The sequence below is a fragment of the Erinaceus europaeus genome, chromosome 9, assembly GCF_950295315.1.
Source record: "Erinaceus europaeus chromosome 9, mEriEur2.1, whole genome shotgun sequence".
Taxonomy (NCBI): domain Eukaryota; kingdom Metazoa; phylum Chordata; class Mammalia; order Eulipotyphla; family Erinaceidae; genus Erinaceus; species Erinaceus europaeus.
The window spans coordinates 93,998,068-94,012,534 of NC_080170.1; the positions used below are offsets into that span (position 1 = coordinate 93,998,068).

The 14,467-nt window shown below is 35.1% G+C and overlaps 2 protein-coding genes across 5 annotated transcripts in view; both read right to left on the bottom strand.

Annotated features, from left to right (window-relative positions):
* Positions 1-14,467, bottom strand: part of DZIP3 (DAZ interacting zinc finger protein 3) — a 94,667-nt gene that overhangs the window by 61,086 nt on the left and 19,114 nt on the right. For all 4 annotated transcript variants that reach the window (XM_060198412.1, XM_060198408.1, XM_060198411.1 and 1 more), the window contains exons 6-11: positions 13,822-13,902; positions 10,658-10,782; positions 7,906-8,023; positions 4,442-4,561; positions 2,372-2,473; positions 612-704 (exon numbers count right to left, since the gene is read on the bottom strand). In XM_060198412.1, the coding sequence (XP_060054395.1) occupies positions 612-704; positions 2,372-2,473; positions 4,442-4,561; positions 7,906-8,023; positions 10,658-10,782; positions 13,822-13,902 (639 nt within the window). The remainder of the gene's footprint in view (positions 1-611; positions 705-2,371; positions 2,474-4,441; positions 4,562-7,905; positions 8,024-10,657; positions 10,783-13,821; positions 13,903-14,467) is intronic.
* LOC103112697 (cytochrome c oxidase subunit 6B1-like) lies at positions 8,954-9,505 on the bottom strand. The gene has a single exon (XM_016187711.2). The coding sequence runs from the start codon at positions 9,332-9,334 to the stop codon at positions 9,116-9,118; it is 219 nt and encodes a 72-aa protein (XP_016043197.1). The 5' UTR covers positions 9,335-9,505; the 3' UTR covers positions 8,954-9,115.

A 14,467-nucleotide genomic window follows, 5' to 3' on the forward strand; every position in this document is an offset into this window, starting at 1 on the left:
TTTATAAACTAAAAATACAAGATATTTTCTTAAAAAAATAAAATGAATACCACTTGAGTACATTTTATGAATCAGGTATTATATGAAGTTTCATAGTTACTTTCACAGGAACATGCATGTCTATAAGCTAAAAGAAATTTAGAAAGCCTAAATCACTTTTAATCTTAGGTGACACAGAATTAAATTATATTCTTTGGTTTATGATAATCTTCTTCACTGGTACAGGCATGGTCTGTTTTGTTTCCCTTTGTATGCCTCTATATATTTTTAGTTTTTAAAATTATTTAGAGTTGCTATATTACAACTTTAGAAAAATTAAATCAATAGGACGTTCATCAAATCACATTAGTGAATTAGTTCACTTTGGTAGTGTAGTGTGCTACTTTGCCATGTGTACAACCCAGATTCGAGTGGGGCTGCTATTACACTAAAGAAGATTTAGTGCTGTTGTTTGTCTCTCCTACTCTCTCTGCCTTTCTGTATCTTAAAAAAAAAAAAAAAGGTTTATCACGTCTAGTTAGTCAATATTAAAAAGAAGACTAATGCTCATAAATGTTTTAAAGCCAAACATACCATTTTAGTAAAGAAAGGCGAAATAAAAAGCTACTCACCAGAATTTTAACAATTCCAGGTACTTCACATTGTAGCATCCTTACCATGTCACCTGTGCATCCTTCCTTCAAACATTTTTTGCCACTAAAACTCTTAGTTATCAGAAGAAAAAAAAGTCAATAGAAAAAAATATCAACAATAGAAACAAAACAAAATGGATGTGCGAATATGGTTAAAGCAGAATCAGAAACAGATTTTTACTAGATGGTAAAACAAAAGATGTGAATAAACATTTGAAAGTTAGCTAAAGACAGTTCAGCAATCTAAGAGGTTGTGCAGTGGATAAGCACTGATCTTAAGCATAAGATCCCAAGTTCAATTCCTGGCATCGCATGTGACAGAATGGTATTCTGGTATTCTTGTTTTCTCCCCCCCATATATATATCATTAACTACTAAATAAATAATAAATAAATAATAAACTACTAAATAAATAATAAACTACTAAATAAATAATAAATAAATCAAAGGTAGGCCAATTCATGCATCAATGAATTTCTCTTTAATATATATGTTCATACTTTTATAATTTTTACTTAAAAATCCTTAAGTATAACTTAAAATGCATTCATTGTCCCCAGTGAAAGCAACATTAAATAAAATTTACTAAGAAAATAAGTGTAAAAAGAAATGCTAAATATCTATTACATACATAAAGATTCCAGGGGAAAGGAAAGTACAAAAATGTTCAGTAATTTATCCAGTTCTGACCTTATTTCCTCTAGTTACATTACTTAAATTTCATTTACTTTTATTTCTACAGTTGAGCAACACTGATTGTCCTAAATACCGAGGAAAGTAAAAAGTACTTACACGTTGCTTTAAAAAATTAACATTTTACACAATGATTTTTACAGTATATTATGCGAGTTCACCTTTTTATCTGTTAATCTTCAAAACAGTGTATGAATCTGGCATTAACTATCTACTTCAGAGCTTAGCAAAGTACGTTTCAGAACTAAAGCCGCCAGCAAAAATAAACTTACTAAGGGATCCAGACTGAATGTAAAACCCAGATGAACAAACTCCACAGAGCTTTTTTTTTTTTTTTTGCTTTATAAGGATTTTGTATTGTTTGAACAATGTTCTAGAACCAAATTATGGTGATTAGTTCATTAACAAATATTTAATGTAAAGTTGGGCTTTCGATGTCTACTTTAAATTTAGTGGCAAAGAATCCAATCTAGTTATGAAACCTTAAGTAAAAACAAATGATCACGAATACATCTTTAGAAACTATAAAACATCACTGGTCTCTACCATTAAAAAAGAAATTAGGGCTTAGAAGATGTTCAGCAGCAGTAGGTAGGACTTGCAAGTCCCAGTTTCAGTCCTATGCACCATCAATAGACAGTGGTGCTATGGTTAAAAAAAAAAAAAAAAAGGAAAAAAAAGAATTAAACTTAGTCCTTGAAATTGCATAACTTTCTCTTTTTTTCCACTTTATAAGCAATTCTGCTCTTCAGTTCTGTGCCACTCATGTCAAAATATGACAGTATCTTTATTCTCAAGATTATATACTTCTGAAAGAAACAGACACACTAGGCAAAAAAAAAATCACAGGCAATGCAACTAGCAAAATACTTCCTACAAAAATATGTTTAATAAATTATAAAGATGAAAAGGGACTACTCAGGTGAAAAAACAAAGAAGAAGATAAAAGGAAGGAAAAATATCCAAAGGAATAAATGAAGAGCAAACAAGGTAGGAGAAAAAAACATTACAGGGAAGTTTTCAAGAAGAAAAAAATAACTAAATACCTGATCAGTTTCACCTGGATATTTTAAATGCTTGAACTTTTTCCAACAACTTCTATGAAAATAAACACAGCAGCTTTTACTGCACATTAACTGAAAAAAACCCTGGAACAGAGTAAAAGACTATAATAAGAAAATTATTTCATATAGATATGGAAATAAAAAACTTGCAGTCACTTTAAAAATTATCTATTACCAGATGAGTTTTTTTTCCCCTACATGGAATTAAGTATTTATCAAGAGATCACTGGTAATCTACATGGAACATTTCAAGCCAATTTTGTATTATTAAAGACAGAACATTTAGGACAAAAAGAGCAGTACTTTAAGTCAACATAGTATTTTATACACGTTGTGTACAACAAAATTTCAGAAATGTAGTGAAGTGACATTTGTAGAGGAATTATACCTCTATACCTCCACTGTTACATTTTTTTTCTACTCCAGTTCTAATTCCATCATTATTTTTCCATTGTCCTTTGTTATCAATTACCAGACTTCAGACTTAGTGCCTTGTTGATAGCTGGCACTTGAGCTATAGCATTATTCCAGGGTACAGATTTATTTTTCTTTTCTTTTTACTGTTTTATTGCCATTAAGATTATTATTACTGGGGCTCAGTACCAGCACAAAGAATCTATCATTCCCCAGTCATCCCCCTACCCCCCCCATCCCTTTTTTTCTTTCATTTTTATTAGCTAGGACAGAAAGAATTTTAGACAGGAGTGGGAGATGGACAGGGAAGGAGGGAAAGAGGAGAGAAAAAGAGACACTCTCTGTACTGCTTCACTGCTCCTGAAGTTTATCCCCTCCCCCTACTCAAGCAGTGTGGTGATGGTGAGCCCAGGGCCTTGTCCATGTTAATGTGTGTTCTCACCCAACTTTCTACTGCCTGGTCCCCTGAGGTACAGATTTCTATGTGTACTCTCTGGGAATTACTGCCCTGCTTCCTTTAAACAAGCAGTCCACTTCAATAAAAATATACATAAATTCTGAAGATTGTGGACTTCCTTCTATTATATGCTGTCCACTGGTTAAAATCCCAAAGCTTCTCTGGGAAACCATAGGACCATATCCCATCTGCTGTTCATCATGACTTACAACTGAGATTTCCATTATTATATGAGAGTGGTATCAGATTTGTACTATCACACTATCTTGTAATTTTGCAATCTTATTCTAATGTAACCAGAGAGAAATAAACTTGAAATATTCTGACTGATGAATTTCTTCCAATCAAGAGCAATTATAATTTCTTCACCAAAGTCCTCAAAAGAGATAATGATCACTTACTTAGTAATGTAGTTCTTCGAGTGATCGTTCCTTTTAGTAAAATGCTGATATTTTTCAGCTATAACATTTTAGAGTATAAAGAATATTTCATATAAGCTTCACTGTATAATTATAGATATTATTATAACTTTAGAAGCATGTATACAAAACCTTAACAAACTCAACTCATACTTTTATTGACTTACAGATATAATAAATTCTGTTCAGTATTAAGCTAAGTTCTTAGAAATATTCAGCTACTTCTCAATTGAATAGCCACTGCAAATAAAGCATGTACTCTTTTGGCCTGGGAGGTGGCATGCTGGTTAAGTCGTTGGATTCTCTGATATCACATATGCTAGAGTGTTTCTCTGGTTTTCTCCTTTCCTTTCTCTCTTAAATAATCTTTTAAAAGTCAAACAAATATTCTTTTAAAATAATATTTTGAGGCATGATCCTATAAAAACTTCAAGCTTAATTTTATAATTAGATTTTTTAAATAATTTAATTTTATTATTTCTTTTATTACCATCAGGGTTGTCACTGGGGTGCACTGTAGGCACCACAAATCCACCACTCCAGATGGCTATTTTTTTCTATTTTATTTGACAGGACAGAGAGAAATTGAGAAAATACATATTTGCAGATCTGCTTCACCACTTGTGAAGTGTCTCCCCTGCAGGTGGTTAGCAGGGGCCTGAATCCAACCCAAGTCCTTGCACATGGTAATGAATGCATTTAACTGTGAGCCACTATCCTGCTCCCATAATCAGATTTTAAGGAGTCCAATAATTTCAGTACCTTATAGTTGGTATTCTTTAAAATGTCAGCTTCACAAGATCGCTCACAATCTAGATAACTGCAAATGGTCTGCTTCATTATGTTACTTTCAGTTGTCTTGATAAGATTATTAAGATGATTCTAGATTTCAGAAATAAAAACAAATATTATGAATTATTAAAATCACCCAGGACCTTCCAGATAGCTGATCACCATGGCAAAACAATCCCTTCAATCAACAGTCCCCAGCTGCTAACTCCCCCCTTGCCCCGGCCTTAAAAACAGCACCTTTAGTGCTAATAAACAAGACTTGATCAGAATCCTGTCTTGTCTCATTTCTCTTGTGTCTCTTGTCCTCTCCCTCTTGTCCTTGTCCTCACTCCCTCTCCTAGGTTAACCCACGTTGAAGGTCCCGCAGGACAGGACAACTAAGCATGAATTTCTTATTAAATATAAACATGTAAAAACTTCTTTTAAATTTCATCATCCTAACTATAACATTAATATCTAGTATGTTCTTATCAAGACTTATTTACACACACACACACATACACAGAGAGAGAGAGAGAGAGAGACACACACAGGTGGGGGGAGGCTGAGTAAAATCATTGGGAGTCCAGAAAAGAGTAAGAATTCCTACAGCCCAATGTTGGCAATGGTGAAAGATGCCATTCATTTCCATAAAGAGCAGAATTAAGGTACAAACAAGTTTCCAATGCTTTTAGAATTATAACGGGATGCACTGGATCGACCTTCTCGTGGTGCATCCCGTGAGTACCCATTCATTGGGGAAACTGAGGATCCTTCCTAGCTGACTGATTCCACATGGATCCCAGTCACTTTCAAAGCCAGCAACAAGCAGCTCCTGACAGCTTTCAACCTGACCTGTTGACTGGCTACGGAAGAAGGGCAAACGCTAGAAGAAGAAGAAGAATTATAACTGGGGAAGTTCAATCTCCAGCAGCACATGTACCAGAGTGATGTCTGGTTCTCTCTCTCCTTTCTCATAAATAAATTCTTTAAAAAAATAAAAAAGAATTACAACTGGGAATGCAATTTTCTATTTGAAAATAGTAACTCCACAGGTGAAAATCTAAGTTAAACAGGTTTTTATATAGGTCTTTAATACTTACTCCTTTAGAGGGACAGTATTCAAGATAACAAAAAGTATAATTTCAAAGAAGTTAAAACTGATGGCCAATTGAAGAACAAATATTTTGCAAGTTTATTATAACATTTTAAATATCAAGGTGAGCAAAGAAAAGGGAAGCACTCAAGGTCCTCTAAGTATAAAGTTAGTATATCCTGTCAGAAGAGTCAATAATCAAGTAGAAAGGTAGTTATGGAGGTTAAGTCTTGTTATGGAAAACCATCAAGACAGCTAACAAGGGAGGCCACATGACTTGCCTTGTGCTCAATTCAGGTTCAGGCCCCAGTATGGAAGTACTATGGCACTGGGGGATAATTTGTTCATGTCACCCCTTCCTTCTTTCTTTCCTCCCTCCCTTTCTCCCTACATTAATTTGAATCAGTGAGACACACTGGTAACTAAGAAATTAAGGATACAGCATATTAAAGATACAGCAGTGAATTTTGCAAGCTAAGATTTTCTGAGAGAAAATATGGAGATATAAAACAAAAACTCTACAAGTTAAGGTGGTGAATACTTTCGGTGGGGAGCACCCTGGGTCTCATGCATGTGTGGTATCTTGGCTCCTAACTTTTCATTGAAATAGAAAGAGAAGGAAAGAGGAATTGCAGCACCAAATTTTTCCTTGGTTTTGTTTGTATTTTTATATTTTACTTAGTCATTTTAATTAGAGGAAGAAAGAGACATTATAGTACTGCTCAGCTCTGGCTTATGGTGGTACAGAGGATTGAACCTGGGATCTCAGAGCCTCAGGCATGAAGGTCTTTTGTATCACCATTAAGCTGTTTCCTCAGTGCAAAACCTCCCCTAGTTCTATGACATTTGAAAGCAGTGCCAAGGCTTGAATTTGAGTTACATGCATGGCTAGACACATGCCCTTCCCATTTAGCTATATCTCTGATCCCACAAAATTGATCTTAAGATATCCTAAGAGAATGACATAAGAAAATACAGATTACAAAGTAATAAAAACCTAGAATATTTTCAATAAACTAAGTGCCCAATAGCACAGAACTGGTAAAGCAAATTAAAAGTTATATTCATCACTATGAAAATGTATACTGTATCATTTAATTACTATAAAATCCACAATATATATTTCCAGGCTAAAAATTAACAAGCATATAAATAAAAATTTCTAAAAAAAGTATAGATGTTTAGAAATGTGTGTGTGATGCTCCCAGAGGGATGGAGAATGGGAAAGCTATCAGGGGAAGGGGTGGGATATGGAGATTGGGTGGTGGGAATTGTGTGGAGTTGCACCCCTCCTACCCTATGGTTTTGTTAATTAATCCTTTCTTAAATAAAAAAAAAAATTAAAAAAAAAAGAAATGTGTGTGAAAAATTCTAATGCTAATAGTGCTTTCTCCATTTGAAAAACATGGATACATTTTACCTTTATATTTAGGCATTTTCACATCTTTGAGTTTTCTAGAGGATTTAGTACATATTATATTTAAATTGACAACAAAATAATGGTAATACACCAAAAAGAAGAAGACAAGGATGAATACCAAATGATCTCACTTATTAGTGGGACTTAATAAAGTAGGGACGAGGAGGGAGAGCACAAAGTGACACATGGACTGCACATGGTGTACTGCACCACGGCAAACGACTCAGGAAAAGGGGAGGGGAGAAAGAAAACTTTGGGGGCCCTATTACATAATGAAATTGTATGCATGTCAGTGATTAGACTGTAAAGCATTAACCCCCTCAATAAAAAAAATGTCAAATTCACAGATAAAGGTCTTTGTTATTTAAATTACAGACCAATCGCAGGAAACAGGGAAAATGCTCACTTCTTCAGAGTTAAAAAGCATCGGAGATCATTTTCGGAGAATACCTAAGTGATGTAGAACTTTTTCTTTTTCTTTTCTATTTTATTAGATAGAGGCCAGAAGTTTTCTTTTATGTATAGATTCAGAGTCTGCTAATATTTATTTTACTTGTGACTTCTGCTCTTGAAAGTCACACTCCATACTTGTAGTTTGATCTAAAATAAAAAATTTCTATTTTTATTGAAAAAAAAAAAAGAAATTATTATATTTAGCTCTATTCATGTGAAATGTTGTTAGTACAGTTACTAATCCTATTGTTTATAAATGTTTAGATAGTCACCTCACTGCTCTACTAATTCAATCAAAATCATGATTCTCACCAGAAAATGGAAATGTGGTTCTGCCTTCGGTAAAGAAAAAAAAAAAAATCCAGTGAGTGAATGTGCTTTATAAACAGACTATGGCACAGTTAGCACAAACTATGTTTTATTAAAATTCATGTTAATTAGTCACAGATTAATTAGTCACTATTGTATTCTGACATAAATTCTTACTTTAAAAGTTGAAGGTTTTAAATCCTCATCTTCAGTAAGGTCAATGTCAAACCAATGATCATTTGTATCTCCTATTTCGTGTAAACTTTTATGAAATTCTAGCAATCCTCCATTATATCTGCAATGCATTTTAACATAAGGTTAGTTTGAATAGGACTCTGTAATAGTTTATCAATAAGACAACAAAACCTCCTCCCCCCACCCCCTTTATTTTTTTCTTGTCAATTAAGACAGGCTGCAGAAATATAATTACTATGACTCTCACCTTTGGTTGATTAAGATGAAATACAGATGGCAAGAGGGACATTTACATTATGTCATAGTTCAAGTTTGAATGATCTGGGGATGATGGCAACTAAAGGGATATAGATTTGGTTGGATTTTGTTTACTATCTTGGAATACTTGAAGAATAAGAATGGCAGGCACAGCTCAGTCAACTATTGACTCGGGACACACTGAAAAAGACAGTGGTCTCTGTTGGCAGAATTAAAAAAAAAAAAAAAAAAACTCAGGTTGGTGAAGATGCTAAATTATACTTATACGTAAGACCACAGAACTCACTACTAGACAATGCACCCTGGAAAGGTCCAAAGGACACTCTATTCACTAATGCAACAAGAAATGCTGAATGAAAAGAGTACCAGGTCTTCGGAGTACTTTTGTGGAGGCTGTTCACTATAGCCAGAGTGTAAAGTTAATGATGCTGTCATATGGCAAAGCTTCCTAATATCCATGATGTGAAATGCAGATTCTCTCCAATGCTTAAAAGTCAAGTGAATAAAAAAGTTCCTAACTGCCCCATTCTCTCTCTCTCTTTTTTTCAGACCTGCTTTACAGTTTGTGAAGCAACACCCCCCCCCCACCCTGCCCCTACAGGTGGGGAGCCTGGGGCTCAACTGGGATCCTTACACTGGTCCTTGCATTTTGCACCATGTGCACTTAAACCACTGAGCTACCACCGCCTGGCCCCCACTGCCCCACTCTCTGAAGGGAAGCTGGGTTATCCTCTGTCACTTGAGGAAGACTGGTTCTTTTTTTTTGTTTTTCAACAAGTATTTATTAGGTGAGCTGTGGTTCAGAATCCCAGGATGGGGATCACCATGTGCCCAGATCTGCCTTGACCACCTGTGAAAAGGATAGAGGTCAGGACAGGTTGAGTGGAGCAAGTTCAGATCTTCCCCGGGAATGTGCTTTCTGCCCGTTGGTCGTTCAGTTGGATACCCCGGATATGGGGCAGAGGGACTTGTATACACTCTGGTACCACTGGCATACAGAGACATCACCCCCTTTAGCTGTCATTGCCTTCTCACAGCGATGGAAATCCAAGTAGCTCTGCCAACAGTTCCTGGTTTGGTTCTGGTTGGGGAAACGGCTGTCAAATGGGGCAGTCTTGTAGTTCTTGATTTTGGTCTTGATGTCATCTTCCATGGCGCTGACTAAAGACAGTCCTGATGTGCTTCTCAGCTCAATGTGACCCTCAGCAAAGACCTAGGAAGACTGGTTCTTAAGTGAGTGCAGCCTAGAATGTTCCCAGCTGTGACGATGGACTTCGAGCTCAGATTGACAGGGGCTCTGAAGCTGTACAGGCTCCAGTGTTAAATATGGGCCCCAGGTTAAATCACTGTGGTAATCAATTACACATATATTTTTTCTTCAAGTGTGTGAGCAACTCTCTGATCGAGTCCAGCTTCTTATTTCTATGCTTAACTCTGACACCATCTTCTCAGATAATATTTCTAGTCCACCCCCATGTTATCAGACGAGATTGGGCATGTTCAGAGTGGTATGGCCGTAGACCACCCCCATGTTATGTATCAGATCACCCCCTTTCCTCTCAATTTCTGGCAGTCTCTATCCAATAAATAAATAAAGATAATAAAAAAGTTTTTTAAAAAGAAATCATGTTAAGTGAGATAAGCCAGAAAGAGAAGGATGAATATGAGATGATTTCACTTATGGAGAGAAGTTGAGAAATAAGAACACAAAGGGGAAGCCCAAAGTAGAACTTGGACAGGGTTTGGTGTATGTATTGCACCAAAGTGAAGAGTTTGGGAGGCCATCCTGGTGCATGATGATGGAGGAGGGCCTAGGTTGGAGTGAGAGTATTTTGCAGAAAACTGTGCCATTTCACATACATACCAAAAACTCTCTACTGTAAATCAATCCTTCCAAAAAAAAACCAAAAATCCTCATGCAATTTTACTAATTCATCACATCCAATACCCCCAAAACTCAATAACTGGACCTTTACAACACTTCAAAATTAATATATACCTTTAACAGCTATCCCAAAGCTTAAGGATATTAATAGCTTTATGAAAATTTATTCAAATAGTATTTTCAAGTCTTGGACATTGTGTTACTTATCTGTAACAACTTTATGAGGTGAATAAAATTATTAGCTCCTTTTTTAAAGATAGGTTAAAAAAAAAGATAATGCTCAGCAATATTAAATTTCCTAACTTCATAGACTTGATAAGTATTATGTTGTTCCTCAATCTAGGACCATATTCTTCCGACATCTTTATTATTAATGTTTATGCTATACAATGCCTCTTAGTGCCATAGCCTGTTAAGTTGGATATTTAATATTCTCAAATATATTAAAGAAGCTATTATCTATAGGGATAGGTGAAGAAAAGAACAAGCAGGGCACAAAAGTCATGATTCCTGGCATACTGTGCAAAGTTTATTCCATTTCATATTGCTCAAAGTTTATAGGTAAAATCTACCCAGTACTTAAAACTTTACCTCTTTTGTGCACATCGAAGGCAACCACGTCCAAAATAAACTAAAGACATAAAGTTTTCACATATTTCATGCTCCTGTATCACCATCTTCATCACTAAAAATTTGTTCTCTGCTTCTGTAAAATCCTGTAGTAACATAGAACTATTTTGGCTGATATGAAGGCATTTTTTTTTTAATCATTTACAATAACCAAAAATTTCCCAAACTGAAGAAATTAGGAAAGCTTTAATACTGATCCAGTCTTTGGTCATTTATTTACATCTTTGATCCTAACATCTCTCTATGTGATCATATAGTATACTCAGTGTTTAAAATATTTTTATGGGGCTGGGCAGTGGTGCACCTGGTTGAGCGCACATTACAGTGTGCAAGGACCTGGATTTGAGCCCCTGGTCTCCACCTACAGGGAGAAAGCTTCAGGAGTGGTGAAGCAGGGCTGCAGGTGTCTCTGTCTCTCTCCCTGTCACTCCCTTCCCTCTCAGTTTCTGCCTCTATCCAATACATATTACTAATAAAATAAAATATTTTATATATCAACTTAAAACTTTCTTAAAACAGTGTCTGTTGAGAATAAATAAATTGAAAAAAAAACAGTGTCTGTCAGAGAGAACACTAAAAAGTAATTAATTTGGGGGCAGGTGGTGGTGTACCTGGTTGAGTGCACATGTTACAGTGCACAAGGACCCGGGTTTAAGCCCCTGGGCCCCACCTACAGGGGGAAAGCTTCATAAGTGGTGAAGCAGCTCTGCAGGTGTCTCTGTCTCTCTCCCTCTTTCCTTCCCCCTTCCTCTCAACTTCTGGCTGTTTCAATCCAATAAATAAATATAATATGTTTTTTAAAAAAATCATTATTTTTGTGTTGAAAATTGACTAAATAATGAGAGGTCATGGTGCAGGAGGTGGTGCAGTGGATAAATCATAAGACTCTAAAGCACAAGGTCCTGAGTTCAATCCTTAGCAGCATATGTACCAGAGTGATATCTGGTTTGTTCTCTCTCCTCCTATCTTTCTCATTAACAAATAAGTAAAATCTTTTTTAAAAAAGAAAAGGAATATTTAAAAATAACAATGAGAGGTAAGAGAAGAACTTTTTTGATGACTATGAAAGAATAACTTTCTGTAATTCTTCCTATTTCTAGTTGGACATGAATCTTCCTAATTTTTCACATGGAAAATAAGCAATTTCTCTTATTGTTAAAATTTTAATGATTTTATTAGGGAGATAATGATTTACAAGGCAATTTTTTTCAGATGGGTAAAATTTCTTTTCTCCATCTCATAGCTAACTGCACACCACCAACTTAAGTCCTCCTCTAGCATCGATGTGCCAACACCTTCTCAACCCTCTCCTGCTTCCCTCAAGAATTCTTGATTATGCTGCCACAGATCACACCTTGTTCAAGTTTCTCTTTCCTTATATCTTAAGTTCCACCACCTATAAGTGAGATCATCCTGTATTTGTCCTGCTTCTAGCTTATCTCATGTAACATTGTATTTAAAAATGTAAATTTTTTTTTTAACTTTTCACCAGGGTTATTGGTAGGCTCAGTGTCCGTACAACTAATCCACTGCTGCTGGTGACCATTTTTCCCCCCATTACTTTTCCTTTCTATTTTTGTTTGATATGACACAGAGAAATTGAGAGGGGAGGGGGGAAAGGGAGAGAGAAAAATAGAAACCTGCAGACCTGCTTCACTACTCACAAAGCATCCCACACTGCAGATGGAAAATAGGGCCTTGAACCTGACCCATGGTAACACATGTGCTCAACTGGGCATGCCACCACATGCCCCCAATACTTGCCAAAGAAAATTCTTAAATATATATATATATATATATATATATATATATATATATATATATATCCCCCTTTGAAGAAATAAATCTTGATCACAACCAATATGAATTTTAAAGTAAAGCTCAAGAACAACTCTAATAAATGCTTCAATGATATTTATCAAGATAAGCATAATACCTTTGGTCTCCCTGGGGAACAAATGCTACTGTATGGCCTTGTTTTGAAATACATTCTAGCAGTTCACACTAAGCAATGATTAGCATTATATACAATTGTTAAAATGGAAATGTTCCAGTGTGGCTCTTTATAAATTCCACTTCATGTAATTATAATTAGTAAGTCACAATTACATATTTAGTTTATGGAAATATAGAGTATAGATTTAGAAAGAGAAGATATAAAATATTATGGTGGAAAATAAAATATGAGAAATTATTAAATACCAGAAAAAAAGAAAATGTGAGATTTTTCTGAGGACTCTCATAAATCATCTATTTCACTCTCATATTTTTACATTTTTCACGACATCATGTTATTCAACAAAGATTTTAAGTGAAAGTCATATTTTGGACCAGGAGATAGAGATCTCATCCACTAGTCTGAACTCTGGCAGCACATGGGAGTACCATGGAATCATGGGAAGCCCATGGATAGGTGAGCAGTGCTATGATCTCTCCCTTTCTCCCCTTTAAAAATAAAATTTAAAAATGAAAAAGCTGGCCCAAAAGTGGTAGAATCGTGAATTAGAAGGCAGCAGCACAAAAAAAAAAAAAATCCCCACATTTTACAGAACAGCCAAACAACAAAAGAACAAAATTTCATTAAGTACAAACAAACCTGTCAACAATTACCTTAAATGTAAATGACCGGAAGCCTGGGTGGTTATACAGTGTCTAGAACATTAAATTCTCAAGCATGTGCTGATCATTTCATAATATGTTATGAATATTAATATTAAATAACCTTCTACAACTAAAACTAATTTAGTGTTACATGACAACTGCATATCAATATGAAAACCATCATATTTTTTAAATGGCATATGATTAAGGCTAGAGAGATTAAGTTACATTAGAAAGTGAATTAAAACATGAAGGTGAAAGGAGTTATACAATTATGCTTTACATAAAAGCGATAAAATTTTAAAGAAAACTAAGATTATAAGCAAAAAAAACCTTCCTTTATTCATAGTTTCACTATCGCAACATTGCTTCTGGAATAACTAATCTAAGCTATAAGTATACAGCAGAAAAGGCACTGAATGATTTCAATTTTTATAGAACGTCATAAATTAACACTTTAGTCTACTAAGATGAAATAATTTTATATACAAAGTCTTAGAATAGATGTATAATACATTACATACCTCTTTCTTCCCTCTTTCAGAGAGTGCTATTCCATACAAAAATAATAATGTTAAATAATATCCAATATTAATTTGATGTGCCTAAGAAGAGAAAATATCAAAAGACAAACTGAATCTTTTTAATATATAGGCTATGTATTTGATATGCGGACTCTCTCAAAAGCCTAGACCAAGTAGATTAGAAGCTTCCAATAGCACAGCTATATACAAGATACTGGGTACTGTCCAGCAAACCATAACAAAGGGACTTTTCAAAGTTAACCCAATTAACAAATAATGTGATGATAATATTAACTATTGAGTGTCTTTTTGAACCCTAAGACAGCAGGAACCTCACATCTTCACTATAGAGCCCCTACTTCCCCCAGTCCTGGAACCCTTGGATAGGGCCCACTTTCCCGTATGCATCTCCCAATCCAAACCAAATAACATTGCATCCACCGACCACAACCTAACCAAAGCTACGATTGCCACCTCAACATGCTTCACCTCAGAATGTATCCAGAGACTTCATGTGTGGAATGACAACCCTTCAGCTTCATTACTCGGGTGAGACCTTTCCTTTAATAGTACACTCTAATTTCATCTCAGGTAGTTCACTTTCTAACAAAGTCCCATAACCTAGATATACACCAGTTTCTGTGAG

Excerpts from the sequence above, each read along its gene's own strand:
- LOC103112697 (XM_016187711.2), bottom strand. The coding sequence starts at position 9,334 with ATGGAAGATGACATCAAGACCAAAATCAAGAACTACAAGACTGCCCCA.